The following is a 13,002-nucleotide window of genomic DNA, read 5'->3' on the forward strand; positions in this document are numbered from 1 at the left end:
AAACTCACCGTGTGTGTACAATTCAGTAATTTTTAGTTTATTCATCACAAACATTTTTATCACACCACAAAGGAAGCTTATACACAGTAGCATGGACATGGTTTTTTTTTAGTATTTCTTTTGCTTTTATTTCTAAATTATTTATCTAGTCACTTAATGACCCAGCACCAATAGAATAGCTACTTATGCAAAAAATGAGGACAAACCTTCCACCTCCTTACACATTTTTGATAGAACATATAGATATACATTATATGATATATATATGTATTATATAATGTTTATCTCCAAATCAGAATATTTTCATTTCATTTTTCCAATAAAGAACATTCCTTGTGCTTTTTATTACCTCTATTGAAGTACAATTTCCATGCAACAAAATTAACCAATTTAAGTGTAAAGTTTAGTGAATTTTGACAAATGTATTCAATCATATAACCTGTACCACAATCAAAATACAAAATATTTCCTATTCCGAAAAGTTCCTTTGTAATTCCTCCCCTGACACCCTGACACCTGGCAACAACCACTAATCTGCTCTCTTTCACTATAATTTTGCCTTTTTCTAGAATTTCATATAATTGGAATTATGTAGTTAATAGGTTTTGTGTCTGGCTCCTTTTACTTAGCATAATGCTTTTGAGATTCATTCATTTTGTTGCAAGTGTCAGTAATTTATTTCATTTTATTGCTGAATAGTATTCCCTTATAGGTATTATACGACAAGTTGTTTATGCATTTATCATTGATGAACATTTTAGTTGTTCCCAATTTTAGGCTATTATGACTAAAACCACTATCAATATTTCATTTATGTACATATTTTTTGGATCCTATTCAGATTTTATTTTTCTAATAGTTTTATTGAAGTGGCAGTTTTTGTATCATGTTTACTCATATTAAGTGTATAATTCAATGATTTTACTAAAATTATAGAGTTGTATAATCATGACTGCAATATAATTTAAAACATTTTCCATCTCACCAAAAAGATCCTTCATGTCCATTTACAGTCAATTTCCTTTCCCACCTATAGTCCCAAACAACCTCTCATCTATTTTTCTAGGATTGTATTTTCTAAACATAGCATGTAAATGGAACCATAAACTAGGTTGTCTTTTGCCTCTGGCTTCTTATCCTTAGCATGATGTTTTCAAGGTTCATTGTGGCACTCCTTTTTATTGCTTAATATATTGGCTGTTTCACTGTATCGATATGTTACATAATGTTTATTCATCAGTTGACAGACATTTGAATTGTTTCTACTTTTGGCTGGTTTGAATAATGCTGCTTTAAACATTTGTGTACAAGTATTTGTGTGCACTCATATTTTTATTATGTCTATTTTGGGTAGATACTTATGAGTGGAATGGTTGGGTCATATGATAAGTTAACATATGGCTATTTAAGAAACTGCTGAACTGTTTTCCAAAGTGGTTGCACCATTTTTCATTATCACCAGCAGTGTATGAAGATTCTAATTTCTGCACATCTTTGCCAATGTTTGTTATTGCTTATCTTTTACAGTATAGCCTTTCTAGTACACTTGAAGTGGTATCTTATTGTGGTTTTAATTTGCATTTCCTAATGATGAATAGTGTTGAGCAGTTTTTCTTTTTTTTTTCTTTTTTTTTTTGAGACAGAGTTTCGCTCTTGTTACCCAGGCCGGAGTGCAATGGCGCAATCTTGGCTCACTGCAACCTCTGCCTCCTGGGTTCAGGCAATTTTCCTGCCTCAGCCTCCTGAGTAGCTGGGATTACAGGCACGCGCCACTGTGCCCAGCTAATTTTTTGTATTTTTAGTAGAGACGGGGTTTCACCATGTTAACCAGGATGGTCTCGATCTCTTGACCTTGTGATCCACCTGCCTCGGCCTCCCAAAGTGCTGGGATTACAGGTGTGAGCCACCGTGCCCGGCATGTTGAGCAGTTTTTCATATGCTTATTAATCATTCATGTATCTTCTTTGGTAAAATCTCTATTCAAATCTAAAACCTAAAAATCCTAATTGTTTAATTAGATTGCTTGGCTTTTTATTATTGAATGTCTTCATACTAGATGTAAGCCCTTTATTAAATAAATGATTTACAATATTTTCTCTCAATCTGTGGCTTCTCTTTGCATTTTCTTAAATGGTGTCTTTGAAGAAATTTTAATTTTGATAAAATCTAATTTATTAACTTTTCTCTTACAGGTTACAATTTTAGTGTTATATATAATAATTCTTTGCCTAACCTAAGGTCATGAAGATATTCTCCTGTTTTCTTTAAAAGGTTTTATGTTTTCACTCTTACATCTAGCCCTATGATCTATTTTGAATTAATGTTTGTGTATGTTGTGAGGTAGGAGTGAGGTCTAAATCCATTTTTGTATGTGGATATTCAGTTGTCCAAGCACCATTTCTTTAGACACTCTCATTTCCTCTATTGAATTGTTTTGGCACCTTTGCTAAAAATCAGTTGACCATAAATGTAAGAGTTTATTTCTGTACTCAGTTCTGTTCCATTGATCTATATGTCTGTTCTTTTGTGCCAGTACTAGAATGGTTTGATTACTGTGGTTTTATGAAAAATTTTAAAATCAGTGAATTAAGCCCTCCAACTTTGTTCTTTTAAAAGATTGTTTTGAATATTCTAAATTCTTTGCATTTCTTTATAAATTTTATGATAAGATGGTTATTCACAGTGAGTGGGGGGATGTCTTCTGGATTTTTGATAGAGATTGTATTAAATGAATCTATTGCTTGGTTTGGGAGAATTGCCATTTTAGTAATATGAAATCTAATCCATACACATGGAATATTTCTCTATTTATTTAGCTCTTTGTTAATTTTTCTCAGTAACGTTTTGTAGTTTTCCGTGTACAGATTTTTTAATTCTTTTTTATTAAATTTATGCTGAAGTATTTTATTCTTTTCTATACTTTGTGAAAGTATAGAATGCTTAATTCATTTCAGATTATTTATTACTGGTAGGTAGAAAATTCAGTTAATATTTGTACATTAATCTTTTATCCTATGACCTTGCTGAATTCCTTTATTGCTTCAAGTATTTTTTTGGTGGATTCTTTAGGATTTTCTAAATACAAGATCATGTCATCCGAAAATAAAGACAGTTTTATTTATTCTTTCCAATCTGAATGCATTTTTTCTTGCCTGATTGCATTTGCCATTGTTTTTCATTGTAATACCTTATGTACTTCTTTATTAAAGAATAAGAAAGTATTATTATGTAAAATGTAAACAGACTATGTATTATAGCTTAATTCTGATATATTGGTAAATTTATTTTTTCTTAAAGTCAGTTTATAGTAAACACATACTGAACTATCTTTTCATGATATAGGTGGTTTGAAGTTAAGTTTATGGCCTCAAACTTACCTATGTGTTTCAGAGATAAAATGAGCAGTGAAAATTTGCCTCCAATAATGCACAGTTTAGAAGTTCTTCATTTGGGCTACAATGGAATTTGTAATTTGATCCAGCTACAACTTAACAGACTAACAAATTTAAAATTCCTCTTTCTACAGGGTGAGTAAAAATACTGTTTTTGTCTAAGTCATTATTTTTAAAAGCTGACTTATCATCATTCTGTTTTAATAAGCAAATAAAAGCATCAACATTTACTCAAACAAATTCATAGACAAAAATATTTTAGTAATCACAAATGGGGTTTTCTTGGGTTACTTACATATTTTTAGAAACCATTTTTAAAGGTCAATGCAGTATTCAGAGAATATATAGAGTATTACATCATAATTTACTTGTATATTGTATTCAACTTAAAAACCAATAAAAAATAACCAGTGGGTAATTCACAAGTATTTATTAAACCCAGAACTGTGGTAAGAACTATGAAAGATATGGAAGTAGTATATTATTATAATTATATATCATTGAAATCCTTGATCTAAGTAGTTTAAGATCTGTGGAGATAGTGTACTGAGACAAAGATGAATTAAGTTCAGATTATGTATTACTAACTTAAGTGCAATAGAAGTTCAGATAAAAGAGAAATTAAAAGATTAACTCCTCCACATGCATAGAGCTCTTTAAAGGAGTCATAGTATATAGATTGAAGGTGAGCATTACTGAGAGCTTTGCAAGCAGCAGGAGGAGGAAAAAAGTCGCACAACATGACTGTGATGTCTTTGGGGCCAAAACTTGAAAAGGGACCAACCTGATGAGAACAAAGAATATGCACTTTTGTAAGAGAGTTGTAAATCTTCTAAACATGATCAACTTGATAAATAATGCTCATTTCAATATATGTGTTCATTTTACTTAATTTTAATTTAAATAAGCCTCATTATAGTAATTTTTTTATTAAAGTTCTGGGATACTTGTGCAGAACGTGCAGGTTTGTTACATAGGTATACATGTGCCATGGTGGTTTGCAGCACCCATCAACCCATCATCTGCATTAGGTATTTCTCTTAATGCTATCCCTTCCCTTGCCCCCTCAACCCCTGACAGGCCCTGGTGTCTGATGTTCCCCTCCGTATATCCATGTGTTCTCATTGTTCAGCTCCCACTTATAAGTGAGAACATGTGGTGTTTGGTTTTCTGTTCCTGTGTTAGTTTGTTGAGAATGATGGTTTCCAGCTTCATCCATGTCCCTGAAAAGGACATGAACTCATTTTTTTTAGGGCTACATAGTATTCCATGGTGTATATATGCCACATTTGCTTTATCCAGTCTAACATTAATGGGCATTTGGGTTGGTTCCAAGTCTTTGCTATTGTGAATAGTGCTGCAATAAACATATGTGTGCATGTGTCCTTATAGTAGAATTATTTATAATCCTTTGGGTATATACCCAGTAATGGGATTCCTGGGTCAAATGATATTTCTGATTCTAGATCCTTGAGGGATTGCCACATTGTCTTCCACAGTGGTTGAACTAATTTACACTCCCATCAACAATGAACAGTTTTTTAAATTTTGTAGAATAGTGAAAATTTGAGGTTGAAAATATAGAGTAGGACCAAAGTATGGGAAGCCAAGCAGAGAAATTTGTACAGGATGTAATCAATAATAGGTAGGAGCTTGAGCCTTTTAGAAAAGTAGTATGAGAAAATACAGGGCTTGGGACATTTAGTCTAACAGTAATTTTTAATGGCATAAGAGAAAGGCAGGGAGATCCATCAGTAAGACATGTGGAGAGATACCGAGGTAGTTGATCTGAGTATAGTAACTTCTATAAGACAGGCTTTTCTAGACCATATTTAAAAAAATTTGAATGCATCTTTTTATATATCAAAAGCACTTGTGATTTGGATCAAGAACCTGGAGACTGGGCCTTAAAAACAAGAAATTCAGCACAATGACAGATCTTTTTTTAAAAAAAAAAAATTATTTTAGATTCAAGGGGTACATGTGTATGGTTGTTAACATGGTTTATGTACTGGTGTCAATTGAGCTGCTAGTGTACCCATTACCCAGATAGCGAATATAGTATCCAATAGGTAATTTTTCAACTCTCATATCCTCTCCCATTCTCTCCTTTTCTGCAGTGTACTTATTGTTGGTGTGTACTTACTGTGTATTTATTGTTTAGCTCCTATGTGTAGGAGATAGAAAAATTTAATTTTCTGTTTCTGAGTTAGTTCACTGAGGATAATGGCCTCCAGCTCCATCTAGGTTGCTGCAGAGGGCATGATTCCATTCTTTTTTATGGATGTCACAGATTGGTTTTTGTTTTTGTGTTTTATTGGTTTGTGTTTATGTTTTGAGAAAGGGTCTCTATCACCCAGGCTGAAGTGCATTGGCACAATCGTAGCTCACTGCAGCCTCAACCTCCAGAGCTCAAGTGATCCTCCTACCTCAGCCTCCTGAGTAGTTGGGACTACAGGCTTGTGCCACCATGCCTGGCTAATTTTTTAATTTTAGTTTTAATTTTTTTCTGTAGATATGGGGGTCTCAATTTGATGCCCAGGCTAGTCTCAAACTCCTGGCCTTAAGAGATCATTTCACCTCAGCTTCCCAAAGAGGTGGGTTTACAGGCATGAGCCACCACTCCCTGCCCAGATCTTTTAAAAGATACACTGACATACAAAAAAGCAGACAACCTAACCCTGGAAGGTCTATTTTAATCTAATAATGTAAAGGAGGAGTGTGTTCTGATGCTATGGCTGGCATGGCAAATTAGAGTAGGGCAGCCTTATGCAGGAAGTGAGGCAGTTTACTCTGACAACAGCTGCCATTCATGGAGTCCCTGGGCAAGGTGTTTGTCTACATAGATTGTCATATTTAATCTTCACAGCAACCCTACATGGTAAGGATTGTTATATACATTTTACAAAAAAAAAGTGACATTCAGTGAGCTTTAATAATTTGCCAAGTTAGCACCAGTGTGTGTTATGGTACAAAGTCAAACGTAGATCTGTCCACCTCCAAAGCACATGCAGTTTCTACCCAGGTTGAATGACATCATAAGGGCATAGATTAGAGTGCTGTCAGTGGGAGTGGTAAGAGATGAGTCCAAAAGGCAGTTTAAAAGGAGGAAATGTTAGGGTTTAGTGGCTAATTAGATATAAAATAAGGAGAAAAATTGTCCAAGATGTTTTTATAATTTCATTAGGAGATTGAGCAAGAGGGGGTACTAAAGCTAAAGTCATTGGGAAATGTTGATCATTTGGGAGAAGAGAAAGCTCAGTTTGGTAACAATTTTGATGCATTAAAAACAGAAACTTTCAAGCAATATTACTGGATCACAAGTCAGGACTAAAAATACATTATTTTAGAATGATCACAATGGAAGTGACAGGTGAAGTCATAAATGTATGTGCTTACTTAGGAAGTAAGTACAGAGAAAGGAGAATGAAAGGCTGAAAAGAGCTTTGAAGACATTCTACCCCTTTCTCTATATCTTCACCAGCATTTGTTATTGCCTGTCTTTTGGATAAAAGCGATTTTAACTGGGGTGAGATGAAATCTCCTTTGTATTTCTCTTATGATTAGTAATGTTGGGCATTTTTCCATATACCTGTTGGTCATTTGTCTTCTTTTGAGAAGTGTCTATGCAGACTTTTTTCCTACTGAGTTATCTGGGCTTCTTATTTATTCTGGTTATTAATCCCTTGTTAGATGGGTAGCTTACAAATATTTTCTCCCATTCTGTGGGCTATCTCTTCACTTCGTTGATTGTTTCCTTTGCTGTGCATGAGCTTTTTAGCTTGATGCTATCCCATTTGTCCATTTTTGCTTTGGTTGCCTGTGTTTTTGAGGTATTACATAAGAAATCTTTGCCAAGTCCAATGTCCTAGAAAGTTTCCCTAATGTTTTCTTCTGGAAGTTTCATAGTTTGAGGTCTTGGCTAAGTTTCTAATCCATTTTGATTTGACTTTTGTATATGACGAGAGATAGGGCTCAAGTTTCATTTCTTCTGCATATGGATATCGTTTTCCCAGCACCATTTATTGAAGAGACTGTTTTTTCCCGAATGTATGTTCTTAGCACCTTTGTTAAAAATGCATTGACTGTAAATGTGTGGATTTATTTATGGGTTCTCTATTCTGTTCCATCGGTCTAAGTGTCTGTCTTTATGCCAATTTTTATAAGGACACTAGTCATATTGAGTTAACGCTCACCCCAACGACCCCATTTAACCTTAATTATCTTTTTAAAGACCCTGTCTCCAAATACAGTCACATTTAGAGGTACTAGAGGTTAGGATTTTCACATATGAATTTGAGGGGACACAATTCAGCCCTTAATAATTAAGGAGAATGAATATTGAATGAAATGTATTATGGCGTACTAGAAACAGCATTGAGCTTAAAATGTAAAAGGTCTAAGGTAAGTCTGGTATTGCCATTTTTATGTCTTTGAGAAAGCCACTTAATTTCTCTGACCCTCGATTTTCTGATTAGAAAAAAGAGATATTAATATTTCCTCTGCAGTATTTTGAGGCTCTAATAGAAAATACTGTAAATATAAAAGCATTTTGTAAATTGAAGAGTCCTCATACAAGTTATCATTAATATTTATATAGCTATTGATAGCTATAATAGAGAGAAATCATAGTTTAAATAAGGGGTTAGGGTTTTAAAGAATTAAATAAACTCTAATATGTTTAATATGGTCACAGTACCAAAATATGAGAAAGAACAGAATAATTAATGTGTATTCTTCTAACATAATATAACAAATTAGTTTATTTTAAGAAATAATTATACTATTATACCTATTTGAATAATCAATATATTCAGGAAGCATATCTTTTGCAGCACTTTTATATATCTACTTTTGTCAATAACAACTTTTAATACTTAATTACTGAACAGACATTAAATCAATTAAGTACACTGTGTACATCACATCCTGATCTTTCAAACACAAATGAGAAATTTTAGCAAATATTATTTTATGATGATGCTACCTTCCTGTGAATTACATTTCAATTTCTCTTTGGAAATAAGTTTCTTGAATCCCTTACTTCTTTTGAAAAATCATCTGATTAAAAAATATTTAAATGAAAGTAGATATCCTTTAATTCAGGAAGTTTGGGCTCACCTCATATATCATGACTTATCTCTTTTTAGGTAATGAAATCAGTCAAGTTGAAGGGCTTGACAACTTAGTAGTCCTTCAGGAATTGGTAGTGGACCATAACCGCATTCGAGCATTTAATGACAGTGCTTTTGCCAAACCGAGTTCTTTGTTGGCACTTCACTTGGAAGAAAACAGACTACGAGAGCTGGGCAAATTACAATCTTTGGTAAAACTAGAGAAACTCTTCCTAGGATATAATAAAATCCAGGTAACATTGTTACTTTTTATTATGGGATTTACAAGCTTTAATTTCTTTGAGTTCTGAACATAAAGCTTCCGAACACACCAATGAAAATATTGCTAGTATGTTATTTATCATTTATATACCATCCATATTTCAAGGCATAGAAATAGTCTGTGATGCAGAAATGCCCACCCTGCTTCTAGACTTAAGAACTGGACAAACCCACATGCACAAACTCATTAACAAAGGTTCTAAATGTTCTAAGATTTCCTCATCACTCCTCTCTGAGAGCTCTCATTTGTTCCTTGACTGCTCTTGGTCCAAGTTGTTTCTGAATCTCGATTCCAGACTTCCTTTGGCCCTTTAAACTTGTCATACGTACTTGTTCTACCTGGCATTTGAATCAACTCCTGATACTGGACTTTGACTCGGCTTTAGTATTATATCTTTCCCCACTCAAGTCTTTCTTAGATAGATTTCTGCCTTAGTTTTACCTGCTCTGAATTTAACCTGTTACTTTTAGGCCACTGCACAGATAAGAGTTGAAGACATAACCTTATACAGCCCTCACATGTCTCTCAGAATTTCTGTGGTTAGCTCTTCTTTTACCAACTTTTCTACTTCTGCCCATACCTCTAAGATAGCCTCAAAGACAAACTGAACTGTGGACTACCTGCTAAAGGCAGTGACCAACTCTATCTTGTCCACATTTATATCAGTATATAGCATAGTACCTGGTACTTAATAGATAGTCCATTAATATTTGTTTGTGGTTCTATTTGCTATAGAGTTCAGGAAGCTTTTTCTGGGGCTGATTTTTGTAAAAGCCCTGGACAAGGTTAGAAGGAAATCATGAGCCACGCCCCTTTCTACATAGCGACTAGGGAATGACATACAGATAAAAATAGTATACAACTAATTTATACAGATTCAAACATTCATTTGGAAAAAGCCTGACAAAACTGGGGATGATTCTTCCTAAGCTTTACCCAGAAGAAATCTAAACAAGGAAAATTGCTCTACTCTGGAGAATCTTTCCAGTGATAGCAACGGACCTAACAGAAAAGATTGTCAAATTAGACTTAACACTCATCAGAGATACCTAGTATCAAACTTTACAAATAATTTCAAGGACACACAGGGCCCAGGACATGCTTAGTGCCTTCTCAGGACCTTCCTTCCCACATCACACACACCATTGAGCTTAGAATAAAAGATGAGATCTTCAAGTGAGATTCCATGAGGTGATCTAATACAGAGGGGTGTGTTTCATTTATTAAACATCTCCATTTTAAACTTGAAAATTCTGTGACATTTTATAGGGATCCATGCCTTATAATTCTATAGATTCTAGGTTTATTTATTATAGGTAGTCTTTAACCAAGGAGATCTGCTAAGAGAATAGCTTAAATGAGGGCCTTCCTCCTAGCAAGTATCATTGCTTTATTTGACAGGCTGTCCAGTTACCAGCATGCTTACAAGAAGATTAGACCTGGTCACCTGCTTTTCCACAGGAGTGTCCCTGCCCTACCTGTCTACCCCTCTATCCCTCTTAAGTGAATGAATGGATAGAGATCAGCTGGTATAACAGCTATACTTAGTCAAAGTTATTTATTATCAAAATCTAATATAGATAAATGAAATCTTATATGAGAGATTCTACATATTATTGAATGAGCATTATTGATTATTTAATGACTAGTCCTTTGTTTATTTTTATCCTTAAAATGTTATTTTCCATTGAATTTAGGTCGATCATTTTGCCATTAAGCTTATTCTAATCATTAATATTATAGTACCTTGATGTGACCATGCATTTAGCTGGGGAAAAAATGAAGTCAGATTCTACTGAAAATATATTATCTTCAAACTTCTGAACTCTCACTTCAAATTTTATTTTTGAGAGAGATTCTGTCTATACCAACATGGGCAGGCTGATAGCAGCATTAATTTCCACAAAGGGGCAATCAGATTGCAAACTTTGGATTGATAAAGATTGATGGAAAGGAGAAAGCCTAGAAAAATTAGCAAAGGAGCAATATTTCAAGTGAAGTTATATGCAGCCCCTCACTGACCTACTTTAATATCCTTCAAAACTATATCCTTGACAAAATATAATATATAACCTTGATTCTGGTGCAATGCTTTTTACTTAGCCATCCTGTCCAATAACGTAGATTTAGCAAATTGTTGTCTATAGTCTTGCTTCTAAAGGAAGAATCACAGAAACACAATTGAAAGATTAGCTATTTAATTCACCTTTATAGTCCCATTTGATCCCTGTGTCTAAATGATTCCCCTACCTGACATCCAGCTACTCTGTCTACTTTTAAACATATAACTAATCACCTGAAACTGAAAATTACCCCAAGAATAGTCTATTGCTATTTCTTGTCCTCGACGAAGGCACCAATCTAAGCGCGACTATTATATGACTGCCTTAAGTGCTTATGCTGACATTGTAACACCCATTGGTTTCCTGGTTAATGTTTAACAACTGGCTTTCTAAGAAGAAAAAAAAATCCCTAATTAGTGACATTTACCAATTTCTGTAGTAGAATTTCTTCTATCATAGCCAATTTCAAGCTAACATGCCATCCCACAAAATCCCTAAAAATTGCCAATTGACTCTTTGTGAGCCAGTAGCGGCACACTACTGTAAAAAAAAAAAAATGCTGTATATTAAAAATGGGAAGCCATCAGCCCTCTACCCACAATTATGGACATATGAGTTTCCTTGATGTCTCTTTAAAAGTTCATGCCATCATTATCTTCTACAAATTTAATAGTCTATTTCCCATATTAACATTTTCTGTGAAAAACAGACATTTTGATTAGGAATATTTCACTAGTGACTACTGTTATATTTGGTTTAATTTGAGAAAATAATGTAAGACTTTTCAAATGTCTGTGATTACCAATCAGGCTTTGATTCCACAGATAGAAACTGTCTGTGGGTAAAAATGCACAATATTTCTATAAATTTACAGATTTTTCAAAGCCCTCCTTTTTGATACTTCCAAAATCAAAGCAATAAAGATCAGTCATTTTAAAAATCAAATTCACTTCCAAATGATCTAAAATAGATAAATACTTTTACAGTTACTAGAAGAATTTGCTATATGTCCACTTGTAATTCCACAAAGGAATATAATCATGTCAATAACTTTGTTGTGTTACCTGAACTAGCAACAACCTTAGGCTGAGCTTGTTGGCTAAAATTTGTCAGAAATAGCATTGTAGAAATAATTTTGCAAAAACTAAAATACATTTGCAAACTTTCACCAATGTTAAATGGAAGCTAATAAATAATGCTATGCAGTAGGGAAGGCAAATTGTTTAACATGAGAAATTGTTTTTCAGCTTTATATAATCCCAGAAAGTATATCAGGATGCAATCCATTCAGTATCACACATTCCTTTTTTTTAAGTTAGTGTAATTAATTAATTATGTACCTTTAAAACTTTTAGATTTTATTCACCTTTTCCACACTTCTTGGTCAATACACTGGAGGAATTAACCAAATATAATCTGAGTCCTAGAATAAATCATAATTCTGAGAAAAAATTTGGTCTTTTCTTACAAGTGCTGCTATATAGCCAATTTTCCATGTTAGACTGTTATCTTTGCCAGTCATGTATTTGAAATCTACAGTACACAGATCTGCCTTTATTCAAGAATACTGAATACTGTTACTCAAACTCACTTCAGAGAATTCAATCATGTGCTACCTTCAATCTAACACTTACATATAATTACTTCAAATTAGTCTATATTTGAAGATGTTGAGTCTAATCAAATAATAACTTTTGAATAGGATATCACAGAACTGGAAAAACTTGATGTTATCTCTTCTCTCAGAGAGCTTACAGTGTATGGCAATCCAGTGAGTATGTTACTATTCTAATTTATTAGCTAATTTACTGGCAGTTGTATAAAATTTATATTTATATGGTCTGAGAAAGGAATTTAATTTTATGTTTCTGTATGCATAGCCAGTTATCCCAGCCCAAATTAATTGAATTCTTCCAACTGATTACAGTGTAAACTGTCATTGTCATGAATTAACAAGAAAGTCTGTTTCAGGTTTCCACATTGTAATCCTTGACCTATTTTTCTATCCCTGTGCTAATATTTTTATTTTTATTATTTTTTAATTTTTACTTTTTTGTTTCAATGCACATATTTATTTGACTGGTCATATTAGAGACACAGTAGCAAAATTGATTACTTTTCTCTTTTTTCAATATCACTGCATTCTTTTT

The 13,002-nt window shown here is 33.5% G+C and overlaps 1 protein-coding gene across 1 annotated transcript in view; it reads left to right on the forward strand.

The window, feature by feature from the left end:
• LRRC9 (leucine rich repeat containing 9) overlaps positions 1-13,002 on the forward strand; it is a 186,305-nt gene that overhangs the window by 85,134 nt on the left and 88,169 nt on the right. Inside the window, exons 28-30 of the mRNA XM_064374896.1 lie at positions 3,391-3,527; positions 8,543-8,760; positions 12,555-12,623. Of these exons, the coding sequence (XP_064230966.1) occupies positions 3,391-3,527; positions 8,543-8,760; positions 12,555-12,623 (424 nt within the window). The remainder of the gene's footprint in view (positions 1-3,390; positions 3,528-8,542; positions 8,761-12,554; positions 12,624-13,002) is intronic.

This window comes from Aotus nancymaae, unplaced genomic scaffold (genome assembly GCF_030222135.1).
Source record: "Aotus nancymaae isolate 86718 unplaced genomic scaffold, 86718_ANA_hifiasm-v0.15.2.pri h1tg000011l, whole genome shotgun sequence".
Lineage (NCBI taxonomy): Eukaryota > Metazoa > Chordata > Mammalia > Primates > Aotidae > Aotus > Aotus nancymaae.